Source organism: Arvicola amphibius, chromosome 4 (genome assembly GCF_903992535.2).
Source record: "Arvicola amphibius chromosome 4, mArvAmp1.2, whole genome shotgun sequence".
NCBI classification, from domain to species: Eukaryota; Metazoa; Chordata; class Mammalia; order Rodentia; family Cricetidae; genus Arvicola; species Arvicola amphibius.
Genome location: NC_052050.1, coordinates 114,443,440 through 114,463,509, shown reverse-complemented (window position 1 = coordinate 114,463,509; position 20,070 = coordinate 114,443,440). Strand labels below are relative to the sequence as shown.

General features: G+C 40.1%; 1 protein-coding gene across 1 annotated transcript in view; it reads left to right on the top strand.

The window, feature by feature from the left end:
- The first annotated feature begins 12,423 nt into the window (after positions 1-12,423).
- The window catches only part of LOC119812945 (probable ATP-dependent RNA helicase DDX60), a 107,845-nt gene continuing 100,198 nt past the window's right edge, over positions 12,424-20,070 (top strand). Inside the window, exons 1-3 of the mRNA XM_038327990.1 lie at positions 12,424-13,112; positions 19,471-19,578; positions 19,738-19,804. Of these exons, the coding sequence (XP_038183918.1) occupies positions 19,575-19,578; positions 19,738-19,804 (71 nt within the window). The 5' untranslated portion in view covers positions 12,424-13,112; positions 19,471-19,574. The remainder of the gene's footprint in view (positions 13,113-19,470; positions 19,579-19,737; positions 19,805-20,070) is intronic.

Below are 20,070 nucleotides of genomic sequence, written 5' to 3'. Positions count from 1 at the left end.
AATTTCCTCTATTTTTTTTTGTCTTCTCAATTTCCTTAGGGAAGTTTTTCATTTCCTCTTTTAGGACCTCTCTCATCTTCCTAAAGTTGTTTTTAAGGGCATTTTCTCGTGCTTCAGCATGTTGGGATGTTCATACCTTACTGTCGAAGTATAGTTGGGCTCTGGTGTACTATATCACCATGACTGATATTAACTGTATTTTTACACTGGCATTTAGACATATCAGTTTGGGTTGATTAATTCTAGTCCTCTATTTCTGAGCTTGTGTTTGTTGGATGGGTGTTTTGTTGCTTACTTCTGTTTCCTCTTTGGTTTTCTAGTCTTTGTGGCCTGGTGTGACCCCTGGTTTAATTGAGAGTGGCCTTCTAGAGGTTAGTTTGGCTTTTGGTGCTTCTGATTGCTGTGGCCTGCACCTGTTATTCTGACTGTTATGACCTCTGCTTGAGCAGTTGAAGTCTGATCAAGATGATGTTGGAATTGAAATTTGGCTTTGTGGTGTTAAGGACACTTTTTTTTTCTTTTTTCTTTTTTTGGTTTTTCGAGACAGGGTTTCTCTGCAGCTTTTTTAGAGCCTGTCCTGGAACTAGCTCTTGTAGACCAGGCTGGCCTCGAACTCACAGAGATCTGCCTGCCTCTGCCTCCCGAGTGCTGGGATTAAAGGTGTGTGCCACCACCGCCCGGCTAGGGACACTTTTACATTGGTGTCACATCCACAAACCTAAATGTGAGTCTTTATTGCCTCAAAATTTATTGTATTTCCATTTTGAACTATTTAGCATGGGCATGAACATTTGTGCTTGCACACTGGAGGTAAGAGCATAATTTGCAGGAGTCATTTTTCTTCCTCTACCATGTGGAACTTGTAGATTGAGTTCAGTTGTCAGACTTGGTCTCAAGTGTTTTTTTACCTATAAAGTCATCTTGCTGGCATATTGGTTTTTGTTGTTGTATTTTGTTTTGTTTTAAATAATTTATTTGAAGTCACCTAGTAAATGACTTGAAAACTGGAACGATTATTACATAAAGTTGGATTTATTAATTTCTCATTTTCTAAATTTGAATTTGAGCTGGTTTTGGTGTTGGGTAAGAAATCCCTGTTTCTAGGGCATGTGAACTAACATTTTTATTAACTGAATAATTTTCTCCTCTTCATTTACAATTGAAATAGTTTGGAAATATTTTCAATAATTTTATAGTGGATAATTGACCCAAAGAGTTCGTTCTTTAACTTTTGGGGATTTTTTAAATTTTTTTATTCATTATTTATTCTTCTCTCATACAATACATCTCTGCTATGTGTTCCCCTCCCTCCAGTCCTTCCAGTCCCCATCCCAAAACATATACTCCTTCTCTCTTCCCAAGATGCCTTCTCTCTTTCCCTTTAGATAAGAGCAGGCCTCCTGGAGACATCAACCAAATACACCATAATAAGATACAATAAGACAAAGCACAACCTTCATATCAGGACTAGGCTAGGTAACATGGTAGGCAGAAAAGTCCCAAGAACAGGCTGGTGATCTAAAGGAATAATTGATTTTTGTGAGTTATTGTTTTTTAAAAAACTATATGAGTGTTGATTCTTGTATATTGATATATTAAACATTGTATGAGAGTATGATACTACCTCTGTTTAAAACAATTGTTATATTGACATTGTTTACTATACTGCAATGTACATCTCTACCTCTGATACTATTTATGTAATGACATTGTTTACTATATTGCAATGTACATTTCTACCTCAGATATTATTTATGTAATGACCCTGTTTACATTTGGAAATCATTGTCTTCATTTATTGTACAGTTGTCTATTCTATTAGTCATACAGTTACATAAATGTTGAGAATCATATGTTGGTCATATTTATATTTAGGGCAATCAGGTTTTTTAGACACATAGAGGTTGTATTTAGTATAGATAGCATAATCTTCGACCTCTTTAAAGAGCTGTAAAACATGGCCTTTAATCTAACCTAGAGTTTTGTATTTATGAGACACAATCACTCCTGGCAACAATGCTCTACTCCCGAGAGAACGTTGAGCACATAAGACACTCCACTGGGAGTTTGTCTTCTACTTGGCAGAACTGGCCTTGGGGCAAAAAAAGCCCATACCAGTACAAAATACCATATTTTGTACTGACTAAAGTACAAAATATCCATAAGTGGATAAAACAAAATTGTCTTATCTTGCCAAGACAGGATAGGATAGTTCTCCTAAAGGTTCCTTGCCATTGTATAATGGTATGTCAGGTTTTTTCAGGCCTCAGCCAAAGTTGGTTGCCTCAACATTGCTATCAAGACTTCGTGTGGTTGCCCAGGTAGTCAATTGTCTCTGTCTTCTGTTGCACATTTTGGAAGTTTCTCATTTGTGCTTCCTGGTTGCTTTGGTAATATTACTTTCCCTCTCAGATCTTTGATGGGGTTAAAGATTAGATAATGGTAGCTACCTTCTACATTATTTAGACTTCCCAAAGTAGAGTGATTAGAAAAATTTTTTGTTATATACTCCTCGCCTGATATTGTTTACTTCTTGTAATTTTATATGATCTGTTCCCATTGTATATAGTTTTATTTGGTTTCTAAATCTGTCTTATTTAGACAAAAGGGGGAGATGTTGGGGCAGCTGGCCCAATCCCTGCATTCATGGGCGTGGCTGCCCCAGGGAAGTGGGATACCCTTAAATAGGATCGGGGCGCCGGAAGGAGCCCCGTTTTGCTCTCCCCCGCATACCTTCTGCTCCGCTGGACCCTTGGTTCTGTAAGTTCCCTTATTTCCCCTTGTATTAAAACTGATTAATTATAAAAGGGCTATCGTGGTTATTCCCTAACCCCTACAACCGCTGGTACTGCCGGCATTTGCCGGTACGTTTGCCAGTACACCCATTCCCACTGTTAGCAGCCCTATGAAAACACCAAGCTAACAACCATAACATATTTGCAGAGAACACAATGCAGACCCATGCAAGCTCCATGGCTGCAGCCTCAGTGAGGCCCTATGAGCCCTGTTTAGTTGATTCTGTGGGCTGTGTTCTTCTGGTGTCTTCGACCCCTCCTATAGTTCTTCCTCCCTTCCTTCTGTATGATTTCCTGAGCTCAAAGGGGAGGGAGCTGATGGAGGTCTCCAACTTGGGTCCTCTCTCTGCCTAGTGTTTGTCTGTGGGTCTCTGCATCTGTTCTCATCAGCTGCTGGCGGAAGCCTCTCTGATGACGATTGTGCTAGGCACTGATGGATCTATGAGCAGAAAAGAATCTCATTAGGAATCATTTTATTTCCTTTTGTTTTCTACCCTGTTACTAATATAGTTATTGTGAACCTGGGAGAATGGATCCTAAAGATGAGGTAGATTAAAGTCTCATGCAATGGCCATTTGTATTCAGAGAACAAGACAATTTATATTCTGAGGATATTCTGAGGGTTAGGCTAAATCATATGAGCAAAGTTCACTTGAGTTCGAGCTGTATACAGTCACAAGGGCTGGTTCACAGGAGTTTAATCTGCACACACTTGGGAGAACAACTCATGCTTGGAAACATCTTTGAACAACTTCAGTCTGATGATGGGTACTATAAAGCAGACCCTACCCTATTTACACCCGAGAGGAGCACAGAAACACTTTCCAAAAACAACCCAAATTATATGGAACAGACATTACAAGACTCTTGCTTGTTTACTTGGAGTTTTCTTTTTGTTTATCTATTTTTAAGTGGTAAACACTTCTTTTTAAAATTTTTTATTCACTTTTTATAGCAATCGCCATTTCCCTGCTTCCATTTCCCCCATCTCCCCTCATATCCCCCCACCTTCTATACCTTCCTTCCAAAAAGCAAGGTGTTCCATGGGGAGTCCACAAAACCTTGCACATTCACTTAAGGTAGGACCAAGCCTTCCTCCCCTCATCTCCTCACATCAAGGATGAACAAAACATTAAACTATATGGAATGGGCTCCAAAAAGCCAGCTCATGCAGCAGGGATAGATCTTGGTCTCCCTTTCAGGGGCCCTAGAAACAGACCAGGCTACACTCATATGCAGAGGGCCTAGTTTGGCCCCGTGTAGGCTCCCCAGTTGTGCTCAGCTGTGTTCATAGCAGCCTTATTCATAATAACCAGAGCATGGAAATAGCCGAAGAATGAATAGAGGAAATGTGGTGCATTTACACGATGGCTTTTCTTATGATCTCTCAGAAATTCTCACACAGTTTCATTCATGAACCATGTTCTGACAATAACCAGATAAACCTATGGAGAGGGTGATATTCTGTATAATAAGAATCCAGCATCTATCTCCCAATTTCCTAGTTACATATGACCATATGGTGATGGGTGTTATTTAGGTTTTTTTTTTTGAGTGCTTGTTTGTTTTGTTTTGTGAGGATTTTCTTTACTTACTGTTCCATTGTCTTCTATAAACCTGCTTTACAGCTACTCATGATTTTTACTCCTTAAAAGGTCCCTATGAATGAGACCCAGGGTTGCTCTCTCTCTAACCAGACTTAAGAGGCAGTGGCTAACCAGCTCTCAGGTACATCCCAACAAAAGTTAAATTTGCTTCAACTTTGGCTCACATTCTGGTAGTGGTCTTATCCTTGCCCGGTGGGATTAACATAACCTCCGTAGGCTTTAGGTCCCCAGAACCCATGTAAAAGCCAGACAAGACAGGACATACTCTTTAGCACCCCCACAGCAAGATAGGAAGTGGAGAGAGAAGAATTTATTGGAAGCTCACAGGCCAAGACGCACACAAAGAGGCTTGGTAATCCCAATGGTGGGAAGAAGTATACTAGTACAATTTTATTGAATTTTCAGCAAGTTTGATTTTTATTGGGGTTCACCCCAGTGCTGCCCCACTGTTGCCTCCTAATTAGGTTAAAGAGAACAGTTCTGAATCCATATCTGGCCCCTATAACAAGTAAAATCCTGAGTAGTCTTACACAGGGAGACAATATGAAGAAATAAGAAAATAAAAAATATCTTTAAAAAATCATATGGTCACCCACCAGGTGATTAGAGAAGGGTCAGGGACACATCATTTATATGGCTGAAGTTTTAACATTTAAAATTGAGAGGATATAAAAGTAGTGAATGATTGAATGAGATACTTTGATTTTCTTTTTCTTTCTTTCTTTATTAGTAGAGAAGAAGAATAAATCTACAAAGACAAATGGATATTTAGAAGAGGCTTTGATATTTATTTGACTTAAATCTTACATTTTCTTTCTTTTTCAATTTGCTTTTCACCACCTCATGGATGGACTTGATGAGAGAATGCTTAACTCTTGAACATTGTGGCAGACAACTGCAGACAGCTGTGTGGTCATTTCAGTGACTGCTTCAGGGAAGTGGCCTGGGATGTGTGGACTGCCATTCCCTAGGAAACCAGAAAGGAAGAGTAGAACAAAGGAGAAAATCAGCTGTTGGACCCAAAGAGGATTTAATCACTGACAATGTGCCATCCATTAGGGACAGTTGCTGAGCCTTCCAGTCAGGAGTCCGCCCATCCTGCTGCTTCTTTGGGAATAGTGATTTGATAAAAAACTATTTTGGGAAGGAATGTCCACAGAATGTAAGCATCTTCAGCTCCCAAGGTTTCCTCTGAGTAACTGGTCAACAGGTGTCAGAGGAGCCTGTGGAAGAAACATTCCAGAGCCACTGTCAGTGTTCTAACTTTACACACGCTTTGGTGGCATAGTTTAAATGCATTGCTTCTTAAACAAGGAAACATTTTATTTGTTTCTGCAGGAAGAAAGGAAGGCAAATCAAGTGTCCACACAACAGCCTCTCCTTAGGAACACATATGAGTATACTGAGACTTTTGTTTCTGATTTTTTTAAGTTGAATATTGAAGTTATGACTACACCATTAAAATCTACTCAAATTTTGTACAACATGGGGTCTCTGTGGAAGAAAAGATGTTGGAACATCTTCATGTGAACCACACACGGGACTACTTGACTTTCTCCAAACTTGTTACAGATGCAGATTAAATAATATTAAACTTTTTATTTTAATAACAGCACATGCAGGATAAACTGCTGAAATGAAAATCAGTTCAGAGTCAGAAAACATGCAAATGCAAACCAGTGTGGTAGGAGGTTATTAAGCTCTTCAGGGATTACAGACCTAGTCATCAGAGGTGGTTTGCCCCACAGTATTTTTATTCAATGGTTTAATTTGCCGTGCTCTAAAATGTGAAGAGAACAGTTGCTCTTCACAGTGCATTGTTCCCACTTTAACTTAGCATGGACCGTAAGTCCTTATGTCTAATACTCAATATTCTTAAAATATTGTTCTGTATGATCAGATCTCTTGCCAGATGCTGACATCATGAAACTGGACTACAAGGCCTTCAAAACTATGAGAAACTTGCTATTATAGATTTCACTAACACATTATTAACTCTATCTCTGTTTCAGTTTATCTTATCTGTATAGGGAGCTAAGGAGGCCTTGATTTAATGTGTAAAGAGCAAAGTCTTGAGTGAATGTGTTATGCTCACTTTGGTAAAACCATATCAAAGACCACTGTCTCAGACCCAAGAGAATGGCAAAGCACTGACTTGCTCAGGCTCGGAGGGATGACAGTACCTTCCTCTGGTCTGAACGTCAATGTCCACAGTGTGTGCAAGTAGTGGTGTTGACAAACAATTGAAGAGTGAGTGCAAAATTCAAAACTGCTGTTTCCTCCTCCTAGTTTACAGCCGAGATTGCTCACCTTCCGAGACCTCCTACCAACCCACTAAGACAGAGGAATAACCCTGTAATACACCTAATAAACATCCTGTGTTCGGGATTCTGCACCTGTTTCTGTGTGTCTGTCCTTTCATTCACTTGCCATCTCTAGTTGGGCTTTCGGAACCAACCAGGATGGGGTCTGCTACCTCTGAAGGAACACAGAGCACCTTTAACAGATACCCAGCAACCTGTTATCATACACGGATACTCAGGCAAAATTATCGTATCCACCCTTCTCTGTAAGCACACATAATGATATTGCCCACAATGACTTTCTCGTTTAACAACATTAGTGAGAAACACCCATAGGGGACACATGAATATCTTCAATGCACTACAAGGTTCTGTAGTTTCACACGTGTCTTAGCTGAAGTTTCAGCTGCTGTGATGGAACAGTATGGGCAAATAAACTTCGAGAGAAAAAGGGTTTATTTTACTTTGTCTTAAAGCAAGTTATTATCAAAGGCAGTCAGAGTAGGAACCTGGAGACAGGAACTGATGCAGAGGTGATGAAGGAGTTTTACTAACTGGCCTGCTCTGCAAGGCTTTCTCAGCCTGCTTTCTTATAAGACCCAGGACCACCAGCCCAGGGGCGGCACCATCCACAATAAGCTGGGCCCTCCCCCATCAATCCCTGATTAAGAACATGTCCTGTAAGTTTTCTTGGACCCAGGTCTTCTGGAGGCATTTTCTCAGTTGAAGTTCCCTCCTCTCAGATTATGTCAAGTGGATATAAAATTAACCAGCACAACACATAGGTGCAAGGTCCTATCACACTAGCTAAATCCCTGAGGGTCATTTTCTGATGAGAAGGTCAGTTTCATTTCTGCCGCCCTCAAGATCTATCTGTCGTCTGTCTTGGCACCCACAGTACAGAAGTCCAGCACTGTCTAGTTGTTTGAGGCTTGGAGAAATTATGCTCCATCTTTGCAAATATTATTTTATTTTACTGATACTAGTTGTAAATCAATTCACCTCAAATGAGGCCTCGTCCAATCAAATGTTATGAAAAATGACTAAACTGGAACCAGTGAGCACTGCAGTTAGTGCCTTCAGAGAATCTGTCAGAGAAATGCTCTGAGGACTCACTGAAATACAACAGAACTTGGTCATGGATTTCTGATACAAAATAGGACCTTAGTCAGCCAAGTGCTACACCTTCTTGAGGGACCTTGATTGCTTACATACTAGATTACCCTGGACAAAGGTTGTAGAATGGAGCGGCGGGACCCACCCGGCCAGCTTTTCCCAAAATAATTACACGGAAACTGTATTCTTTTAAATACTGCCTGGCAAGTTATCTGTAGCTTTTTATTGGTTGATTTTCATATCTTGCTTTAACCCATGTTTAGTAATCAGTGTAGCACCACGAGGTGTGGCTTACCAGGAGAGATCTTAACCTGCGTCCATCTCGGAGAGGAGAATCATGGAGACTCACTATGGCTACTGCATGAAGCGTCTCCCCACTCCTGCTACCCAGCATTCTGTTCTGTCTACTCCGCCTACCTAATTTTCTGTTCTCTTAAAGGGCCAAGGCAGTTTTCTTTATTAATTAACCAATGAAAGTAACATAGACAGATAACTGTCCTCCATCATTTCCCCTTTTTCTGTTTAAACAAAAAAGAAAGGCTTCAACTTTAACAGTAAAATTACATATAACAAAACAGTTATCAAGCAAAAATTACAGTTACAATATTTAAATCTATTTTATCTTTTATCATAACTAAGGAAAACTATAACTATTGAACCATTCTTCAACTCCATCAAAGACTCCAGAAGGATATAAGACTACCTAAGTAAACAAGTCATATGCAACTTTCAAACTCTAGAAATGACAGAGACAATTCGCTGCCTGGACAGTCACCCAAAGTTCCTCTGTACCATAGGGGCATCCATCTTTGGCCTTCAGGCCCATGGTCTCCAGCAGACATTTCCATGAAGCAGGATATTCCAAAGACAGTTCAGTCACTTTCTGCTGTGTCCTGCAGAATGTCTTACAGACTCTTTCATGAATCAGGAACCCCGAAGGACCATCTCACCTTTAGGCAAGTTCAGCAGTCCTCTCTTTGTGGGTTCTTTGTGTCCAGTTTATGCAACAGTCCAGGCAAGAGCAGTTTCTTGCCCAAATGGCTAACAAACTCCATAAGGAGCCTCTTCAATGCCCATCTTCCTCTTGAAGTAGATTGGTGCTGTTAGGAGCAGACGTGTCTCATTGTCGTGAAAAGCCCTACGTTATTAAAACATTAAATGCCATATTCTGCAGTCTTTGAAGGATATGAAGAATGCCTATCTGATATATATCTATGCACATCTAGAAAATGACTAACATGACTACAAGCTTGACTATTAATCGATGATTATCCATTAACAACCTATATTTCCTAATTATACATTACATTCTTTAAAATGAACTACAATCACAATAGCTTAATCAAGATCAGAAATACATATACATATAACAAAATTGACCTTAATATCCATACCAATGCAAATTATTCATATCTATATCATATCCCCCTTTAAATGTAAAAGAACATTTATAAACAATATTTGGGAAAATGGGTGCAGTTATTTCTCTCCAAACTGCTTCCTGCTGAATGGGGGTACTGTTATTTAGATCTTTCATGGTGTAACCTGTGTGCTAGGTTCCTCTCAGTTGGCAGTTGAGTGAAGTAATTTTTTGAAGATGTTTACAGCAACCTTTCAGGAGGGCGTGGTCTATCATACCATATTGGGATAGAAGCAATCCACAGAGTTTCGTCCTCTGTGAAAACAAAAGAAGAAACTCTTTTTCAAAGCATCATGTTCTTAGATCCAAATCCTGAAGTCATACCGTTAAGATGTCCATTCTGGTCTAGACTGGCAGCCCATATAATGAAATGTCTCTCTGTATTTAGCTTCTTTACAGTCAAAAATTTCAAAGAAAACACAATAAAATACATAATCCAGACTCTCTGTGAATTTTTCATTTTTATGTGGCTTATTTTTACTCTATCACTTTACTTCTTTTAATCTATAACTATCTGTACTCTGTCTCTTTAAAGACTTTACCCTTTTTATAAGGCATTAACTTTATTTTTTATATTTTTTTTCTCTTTTCAAAAGGTTTTACAGATCACATATCTGGAACCTTTCTTAGCCACTTGCCTATGATATTTATGAATAATTAATTTGATGGAATACAAATTGGTCATTCTCCTTAATGGTCAGGTATTGAAAATTGACATTGACTTATTCAGAGTATCAAACTGTAGGTAAGTATAGAGAGAAGACATAAGGCACAAATGGTTGACTCTGTTAAGTAGAGGAAGGTTGAAATATTTGCTAAGGAAGTTCACCCTGACAAGACAAACACTCAAGAATTCAAAGAGGCTAAAGTCCAGGCATAAAGCAAAGTGGAAATGCACCGTGTCGTTCTCAAACCTCAGGAGAAAGTACAGGGTGTGACATGGGAGCACACAATGGAGGCAGAGAAAAGTAAACAGAAACCCCAGGAACAATAACACCAGATGGAATTGCCAGCTTCTGGGTGTTTATATACTTTGGGGTATGTTATGGTTTCAATGTGTCACCCAGAATTATGTGCTGTAAATACATTCATCAATGTAATGAAATTGGGGTACAGGTTTTCAATGGGATTGCCTGTTGGTTATAAGGGCTCCACCTTCATAGATTGATTAGCAGCAATTAAAGGATTGTGAATCACCTGACCATCAGCAGTTCTCAACCTGTGGGTTAAACAATCCTCTCCCACGGCTCCTATCAGATATCTTGCATATCATATATTTAAATTATGATTCACAACAGTAGCAAAACTCCAGTTATAAAGTAGAAAGGAAATTAATTTTATTGTTGGGGATCACCACAACATGAGGAACCCTAGGTGGGTTGAGAACCACTGCCCAGAATTACTTTTTTCCAGATGCCAACACACCGGATTTCAAAGTTTTCAAAACTATTATAAATACAGTTAATTTCTTATAAATTACCCAGGGTATGACTTGTTATTAAAGTAACAAAAAGCAGATTAGGACTAGAAAACTGAAGGTGATGAATAAATGTTTATTAAGTTCCCACCTGACAAACCTGAAGTCACTAAAAGTCAAAACAACCATGGGATAAACAGCTCTTGCTTACCCCAAATGCCCACGAATAAAACCCAGAAGGCTAACAACAGCATACTAGTTTAATCGAAAAATAAATAAAAATGAAATAATTGCTCTATTAACTTGAAGAGATTTCAGTTTTAGAATGAAAAGCATTTGTCAGTTCAGATAATTGCAAATCCTGTAAACAAAGTTTTGAATTATGTCAAGTTTGGAATCTTGGCACCATTTATTGCCTCTATATCACTTTAATTCTCATTTATCTCATCTATAAATCAACCCAGAAGTACTCATCTTGTAAAATTGTGGTAACAATATAATAAATACAAGGATATTCTCACATCACTGATGTTATGGTTTTCATCTCTTTAAGAGACAAGCCATGCCCACTCCTGGCAGGCCCCGCCCTCCCTATTGCCATCTTAGCTTCTTACTGTTCCTTTTTGGCACATGTGCTCCTCTCCTGCTCCCTTCTCTGTCTCTCTCTTTTCTCTTCTCCTTATTCCCCCACTCTCTCCTCTAAGTAATAAATATCCAGTTCTATTCTGTAGGATGTGTCTGTCCATTTTCCTTCTACCCTCTACCTGCTCACACCCCGGGGGCTCGCTGGGACCAGCCTGCCAGGGACCAGCCACCGCTTGTGAATAGGCAGCCATCTCTGCCTGAGACTAGCTGCTCTGTGGGCCTGTTGCCTAATGCCACTGGGGGTCTTGCAGCATTTTTAACAACTGAGCTCATAGTAGCCTCCTTTATTGTAAGAGTGTGTTAGTTTTGTTACTAGCAAGTTAGTTATGTTTTTCCTACTACTACATTAGCTTACAGGGAGGGAGGAAAAGAAGGACTGAGGGACAGAAGGAGGGAAGAAAAAAAATCAAAGTAGAAATAAAAACAAGTAATTCCAATTTCATTTTGTTTAGTGGTGTTTATTGGTCAAAGAGGATCCCACATAGATTAATCACAGGCTTCAGTAATACACTCAAGTGTTATCAAGTTCCTTCCTGCCCCCACTTTAATGTCTTTAGCATTCCTGTGGGGGCAGAAGGCACCCACCCACCACACCTGGTGTTCTTCTTTGGCCTCTCCACTGTTGCCTTGCCTAGACATGCTCAGATTTCTCTGCCAGGGTTCTCTCCACACTTAACCTCAAGAATCCCAATGCCTCAGTTTTCCCTTTCCGACAGTCTTGACTTTATAGAAGGATGCTAAAAGATGCATTTCCCAAGTTTGCTTCTGCAATTGGATTTGTGATGAGTGGAAATCGAAACTTTAGGCTTCTGGGCGGAGAATGGAAACTGAAACTATTTTTCAGGCATAAAAAGGCAGCCTGGTGGCTTGGAAGCTTCCTCTTTGAGGAAGTAGCAGAGCCCAGGTCTCAGGGAGCCTACATCCTCTCCATTGTGCTCTCTGGTTACCTGCAGAGCAGTCTTGCTGCTCTCAGCAAGCAGCAGGTCCAGGTTCTGGTCTGGGGGTCTGGGTTTCGTGGCCGCGGGGTATGGTGGGATGGGGTGGGATGGGGTGGGATGGGGATAGGATTCTGGGAGGGTCAGGGGCTGGCAGCTCTTACCAAGGTTAGCTGCATCCGAAAGGAGAGGTTGCTGCGAGGCTGAAGGGGGCAGAAGCCAGAAGCCAGAAGCCAGAGCTGGGCAGACAGTGGTGAGCCAGTGGTGAGCCATGAGGGAAGAAGACGACATGGGGCCCAGGGTCTTGAGCTCTCTTCGTCATAATGGGGATCTTGGGGAGGAATCAATAAGTAGGAACAAGTAGGCACAGTCAATAGGAGTCTGGCATTGGCATCAGCAGTCTTTCTCCTGGGTGCAGAATCGGGAGCCTTACTCCAGACTTGCCGACCTGGAAGCTGAATGTGAACAAGAACCCAAATGAATTCTAGGCCCTCTTAAATTTCAGTGGCTAAAACAATTTATGCTTTACTGCAATAATTCTCCCATCCCCTAGCATGCTTCCTTTTTATAGGCAATCCTCCTTTACAGCCTGGCACTTAGGAGTCCAGTCCTCCTGACTCAGTCTCCCTGTTCTATTCACCTAAGATTTAGCATACTCATGTGCAAAGAACAGCTATTAGTTTTCTGTCTCCACATAACTAACTAGCATACTCTCGATGGCTTTAAACAAAACGAATGTATTATTTTACAGATCCTGAGCAGGCTCCGGCTAACCGCTTTTGCACAACCTGGTGTCGCACCTGCCTGAACGGAAGGTCTCTGCCAGGGATGAGCAATTCTGCCAGACCCTGGGCGCTCATTCTGGCTGCTTGAAGTCAGTAAGAGGAGTGGCTCCCTGTTTTCTTGCAAGTTGTTGAATGCCAGTGGGTGCTTCAGTATCGAAAACTACATTATCGCTCCTCACAAGTGGCAGTGCCTTCCAAGCATATAAGGGACTTTCTGTGTTATCTGTAGCCTAGTCTCTAAAGAGACTGTCCTGTTAAGAAGGGTGGTGGGGGCTCAGCGGTGGTGGTGCACACCTTTAATCCCAACAATTGGCACACAGAGGCAGGAGGATCTCCCTGAGTTTGAGGCCAGCCTGGTCTACAAGAGCTACTTCCAGGTATACAGAAACCTTTCTGCAAAAACAAAAACAAACAAACAAAAAGAAACAAACAGAGAAACAGCCCCTTACACTTGAAGAGTCTCCATTGAGGAGTCAGGCATTGTTCTAATAGGTCTGTTTTTAGGTATTATTTGGTCTTTTACCCTTTCAACTTTTAATTTTCTTTCTTAGTTCTGTATGTTTAGTGTTTTGATTATGTGACATGGAAAATTTCTTTCTTGGTTCAGTCTATTTGGTCTTCTGTAAGCTTCTTGAACCTTGATAGGGAGTTCCTTCTTTAGGCTGGGGAAATTTTCTTCTATGATTTTGTTGTTAGTAGTGTCTGTACCATTGACCTGGATGTCCACTCCTTCCTCTATTTCTATAGTTCATACATTTTGAGTTTTTATAGTGTTCCAGATTTCTGAATGTTTTATGCCTAGATTCTTCTGGACTTAGCATTTTCTTTGATCAAGTACCCATTTCTTCTGTCTTGACTTCAAAGAGAAATCCTTTTCCATCTCTTGCATTCTGTTAGTGAAGCTTGCCTCTGAGGTTCCTATTTGAGTGCCTAAATCTCTTAGTTCTAGTTTTTCCTCAGTTTGGGTTTCCCTATTGATTCTATTTCTACTCGCACGTCTTGATTTGTTTTCTCCATTTCCTTTTACTGTCTATGTTTTCATAGATTTCTTTAATCAATCTACTCATTTACTCTTTGAGGACCTCTAACATATTCATAAGGCCTATTTTTATGTCCTTGACTTGTGTCTCTGCTATATTGCATTTCTCAGGGCCTACTGTAGTAGGGTTCCTAGACTCTAGTAGAGACATATTGTCCTGGCTGTTATTGATTGTGCTTTTACACTGGCTTCTAGGCCAGTTTCAGTTGACTGTAATTCTAGGTACTGATATGTGTTCTTGTCTTTTATGGGTGGTTGTTACATTTCTTGTATCCCGTTGCTTTCTCAATGTGGAGGCTGTGTGTTGCCTGGTCAGAAATTCTTCTGAGGTATCCTGGTGTGGCCACTGGAGGTTCAAACTAGAATGAGGTTCTTGGTTTTGTGCGCTGACACTTAGGGATGAAAATGGGCTGGGGAATGGGCTAGTGGGGTCCATAGGAGGAAACAAAGCAGGGTATGCCACGCAGATCTGCTCAGTGCTCTGGGGATGGGGGCAGAGGAGGAGAGAGGCAACGTTCTTTACTTTGGTTCAGAAAAATGTTGCTGTTTCTTCCAGGTCTTCAGAGGAACTACAGGGTTAACATAAAAGATTTTTTTTGGTTCTCCGAGTATCTCTCTCCCTTCTCACCTGTACAAGGTCATCAGAATCTTTGCTATCTTAGCCTGCTCTTGCAGGAGTGCAACATTCTATAGCTCTCAGAGTCATGTGAGACCCAGGGGAAGAAAATATGTCAGAATCTTAAAACCTAGAAGCTCTTCATAGGAACAGCTACAGCCTTGGAGTCCTGCTGTTTGTGGGTTATTCTTAATTTGTTGCATTATTTTCTAAGTGAGATTTGTATTCTTTTCTTCCTCAATATGTTTTGTAAATTTGCTTGTTATGCTGTTCTTTCTCATGAGAGTGTAAAATAAAAAGGATTCAGTAAGTAGAAGAGAGAAGGATGGATTGTGAAGAGGGTACACTTATCACTAAAAAATAGCTCAAAATAAAAGAGGATTCTTTAAAAATAAAGAAGGATTTTTTTTTCACAGTGGACAAGTTTTTTTACCAACTTGTCCTTGGGTAAAGTCTAGATTATCCCATCATGGAAGAGGAGAGCTGAGGGCAATATCAGGAGGGTCTCTTGACTTCACAAGAGAAACAACAAAGTTGCAAAGACTTTGTGGAGGATCAAATTTCTAAAGTCAAAATTTGGTTCATTTTCATAAATCTTGAAATCTGTTCTCTTTTAAAAATTGGGTTAAGTTATTGATCTTGTGTGCTGAGAAGACATTTAAAAATCAGATTTTATGGTTAATTAAGATGATTATGTTTTTGTTGTCAGACATTTTAGGAAAGCAACATTAAAGAAGTCAAGTTTATTTCAGTATCTGTTTTAAAGTCTTTCAAATGGGGCCAATGAAGTGGCTCAGCGGATAAGGGCACCAGCTACCAAGTGTGAGAACTTGAGCTCCATCTCAGGATCCACTCGGTGGGAGGTGATAGCTGCCTCCAGACATTGTCCTCTGACCTCCACATTTGTCCGTAGACATAGGTGCACATCCTCAAAACAAAGAATTAAAACTCAATAAAAATTAGAAAATCTTTTAAATGCAACATTATAGACAACTATATTGCTTTTTCAGTTACTAAGCTTCCTGTACAACCCTAACGGGTAGTCTAAGTCTTTTGTCATTCACAGTTTTGGTCATCACCACATATAAATAAATAATAACTGCATACAAACAAATAACAAACAAGCAAGTATATTCTAGTACGTATTTCTTTTCCAAATTAGTTTTTGCAAAATGCTTCATCTTATTGGTTTATTTTGTATTCTTCTTTGCAATCTTTGAAATAGTTGTCTGTTGACTTTCCATAGACATCAGCCCTGTGTGAAGAACCATAGGACAGACATAATTAAACTTGGGATTTCAGTCCAGGTGGATAGCCAAAGCTATCTACACTTTTTAGTTGTTAAAATTTGAAAAAAGAAATGGGATTTTGTTGGTACTGACTTCTCAACATTTGTCAGAATCTTCCTCCTACCCCCAAAGTGGTATTAGGTCAAACAAACCAGGACTGGTGTCATTACAGTATCAGGGACAGTGGGAATGAAACAATCAGATGGTCAGTCAGCAATGTCTTCAGGGAAAATTGTCCAAAGGCAAGTACAGGGATTGTCAGAAGAGAAATTTTTAATCACTTTGACCTTAGCAGGAGAAGAGTAACAAGTTTTCACAGGAATTGCTAACTATTCTTTTCATAAGGCCACAAGTCAAGATAGTTTGTAATATTTTTTCTGGCACAAAGAAAAGAGAGAGTCTTTTCAACTTCTTTCAAACTTTCCAATTTATTCTAGTTCTTAAAGGCATCATGGAAGTTTTTCTGCTATCAGCGAAGCCTTCCCCTTATTTTGTTTTTGAATATGACTGGATGCAGGGGACATTGCCCACAGTGGAGAATGAAGGGCTCGTGTGGATGGATGCAGAGGTCATTGATCACAATGGAGAATCATAGGGAACATATGGGTGGGTACAGGGGTCATTGCTCACAGTGGATAATGAAGGGCACGTGTGGATGGATACCCACACTTTCTTCTTTTTCCTGGAAGCTCTTCTATAGTCCATATCCCAGAAATCAATCTGTAATTACATGTTATTAACACCATAGAACATATGCACTGTCATGCCTTGCTTGTTCTGAGTGGACTCCCCTGTTCAGGCAGTATTTGGAGGAGTACAGGGTTGATACTGAACTTTGATATTGAGAAAACAGTGCCAGACAAGATGGAGTTAACAAGAGAGGGGCACACATCACAAGAATCAGAAGTGTGGTTGACTTCCTAGTCAGAGTGCTGGCCTGAGCTCTGGGTTGATTGCCTGTGTTTGCTCTTGGTATAAGGCTTGCTGACTAGAGATGAGTTGGAAGGCAGATTGCTCTTAGGACGATCTCTTCCTATCTCTCCTCACATCACTGCCTCTCTTTTCATTTATTTATTTTTTTAAGAAATGAAAACAAACTGTGTTTTTTCATTATATATACCAATCCAAGTTCTCACTTCCTCCCCTTTTCCCATTTCTTCCATATACTCTTCCACCTCACCCGATCCAATCCTCAGAGAGGGTAAGGCATGTTGCTCTGTGGAAGGTTCAAGGCCCTCCCTACTATACGTAGACCGGGCAAGGTATCCATCCAAAGAGAATAGGTTCCCAAAAAGCCAGTACATGCAGTAGGGATAAATCCTCGTGCCACTGCCAAGTGGCCCCTCTGTCTGCTCCAGCCATACAACTGTCAATCACATTCAGAGGAACTAGTTTGGTCCTATGCTTCTTTCTTCACAGTCTGACTGGAGTTGGTGAGCTCCCATTAGCTCAGGTAGACTGTTTTGGTGGGTGTACCCATCATGGTCTTGAACTCTTTGCTAATATTCTCATTCTTCCCACTCTTCAAATGGACTTTGGGAGCTCAGCCCAGTGCTCCGTTGTAGATCTCTGCCTCTTTTTCCATCAGCTGCTGGATGAAGGTTCTAAGGTGATATTTAAGATATTCATCAGTCTGACTACAGGACTAGACAAGATAAGGCCCCTTATCATCTATTGCTTAGGGTCTTAGCTGGGGTCATCCTTGTGGATTCCTGAAAATTTCTCTAGAGACAGGTTTCTGCTAACCCTATAATGGCTCCCTCAATCAAGATATCTCTTTCCTTGCTCTCATCTCTGTCCTTCCTCCATCTCAAATATCCCATTCCCTCAAGTTCTCCTCAACCCTTTCATTCTTCCCTCCTCTTTCCCTTCTACTTTCCCTTCTCTCCCCACCCCCATGCTCCCAATTTTGTCAGGCGATCTTGTTTGTTTCCACTCCAGGTGGATCTAGATATGTTTTTCTTAGGGTTCACCTTATAACTTTGCTTCTCTAGGATCATGAACTATAGGCTCATTGTCCTTTGTTTATAGGTAGTTTCCACTTAGGAGTAAGTACATAACTATATTCATCTTTTTGGGTTTGGGTTACCTCCCTCAGGATACTGCCTCTCTTAATATAGCCTAACTTTAATATTCAACTTTTATGTTAATTAGTTTTTATGGTAACGGACAAAAAAAGACATATCATTCCGATATGGTTGAGTACTTGCATTTGACTCCTAGCCTTCCATATTTAAGAATCTACATTACATGGCTTACGGTAAATTGCAAAAGCAGTCAAATTTAGGTGGACTACACATGACCTTTGCTTGACTTGTGGTCTTATTCCAAGATTCTGGCATCAGAGAATGACTTAATAATCTACTGTGTGGCATGAATTGCAATTTGTGTGTGTGTGAGTGATTGCATGTGTGATGCATGGATTTCCATAAGTGTATATATGTGCCGTTGTACATTCATTTGGAGGACCAAGGAGGCTATTGAGTGTTTGCTGCTGTTGGTCTTCTTTTTATATCCTTGAGACAGGATCTACCACTAAACTAGGAGCTTGCTATTTTGCCTAGACTCACTAGTCAGTGGGCTCCTGGTGGCTGCCTGTCTCCATTCCCTAATACAGTCAGGAGAAATATGCAGCCAGGTCTGGGTTTTCACACGGGTGCTGGAGATTTGAACTCAGTTCATCGTGTTTTCAAAGCAAGCACTTTGACTTTGTAAATATCTGTCATCCCTGAATTTCAACCTTCATAGTCTCCCTTGACAGCCTACTCCTCTGCTCTTCTCTACCCATATTGGTTTTGTTGTCAAATGATGTCATACTTACCTTTAACATCCATCAAACAAACTCACACCTGTCCAGACTTCTCACCTCAAACTCGCGTTAGACGTTATTTTATCAAGTTGCCAGCATTACTTTGTCCAGCCACAGCTTTCTCTCTGTGTGCTGACAAGAACTTGACTCCCACTGATGTACAGAGCTAGAGTAATCTTTCCAAGATGCAAAGCCGTCACATCTCCTTAAAATCCTTAGTGACTAACTATGCCACATGCTTGAGTGATCTGCATGCTTCTCACACCCTCTCTCAACATCAAACACTTTCTCGCACTTCACTCTCCACTCCAGCCTCCTGGTTCCTGAAGGAACCTGGTTCCACCTCCATCCCTTCATGCCACAGGCCATTGCATGTTACATGTGGAGATGAGCTGCTTGTCTCTGTCTGGACCCTCACCTGCCCCTGTTTTGTTTAATCCTTTAGAACTTTTCTTGGGCATTGCTTCTTTAAGGAATGTCTCATTTCTCTGACTTGGTTGCATTAATGATTTTCTATTGTATATGCAATTATACAATTAATAGTTGACTTCCTGACTTTTATTCCCCGAGAACAGACCACATGTTGACTGTGTTCATTCTTGTGTCCCTGCTACTCAATGTTTAGTTGCAAAGACAGTCTTTCAGGTCATTTCTGTTGAGAGGAAAGTTGATCAGTTTTTCTCTTTCTTTGCAGATTTGATGTCTTATAAATAATGACCATTTAGAGAAGACACAGTAAAGAATATTTGCATTTTTAATATTTCCCAGTTCAAATTGAAGACACAGATAGCAGCAATAATGGGTAATTTTCAATTCAAAACAATATTTATAGTATTATAAAATATATGTTTTACAGATTAAACAGTTAAAATAACTGCATTACTATTTCTTATTTCTCAAATAATAACTGTGAGCCCCTTAAAAAGGCTAATTAAAAAATCTCTCTTCTTTTCCTTATCAGAAGAACATTACACAGTGATTTTAGAGAAAATGTCCCAATTAATTCTGAAAAATATGCCAGAGGCTGAGTAAGTATTCTTGCAATAATCAAGAGTTTTGAAATCATATATAACATTCCCCTTTCCTGTAGAGATATTTGACTTTATATGGTAATGCTAATGTGTACCTGCATCTGTCTCAGTGTCTGTGAATGCACAATACACACATGATATAAGTATATGTAATTATATGCAACTATCTGTTCAACAATTCAGGATATTAATGACAATGAAATAATAACTGTTTGGGGAATATTATGTCACCCATTTTTAAACGAGTTTTGTTTAATACTTAT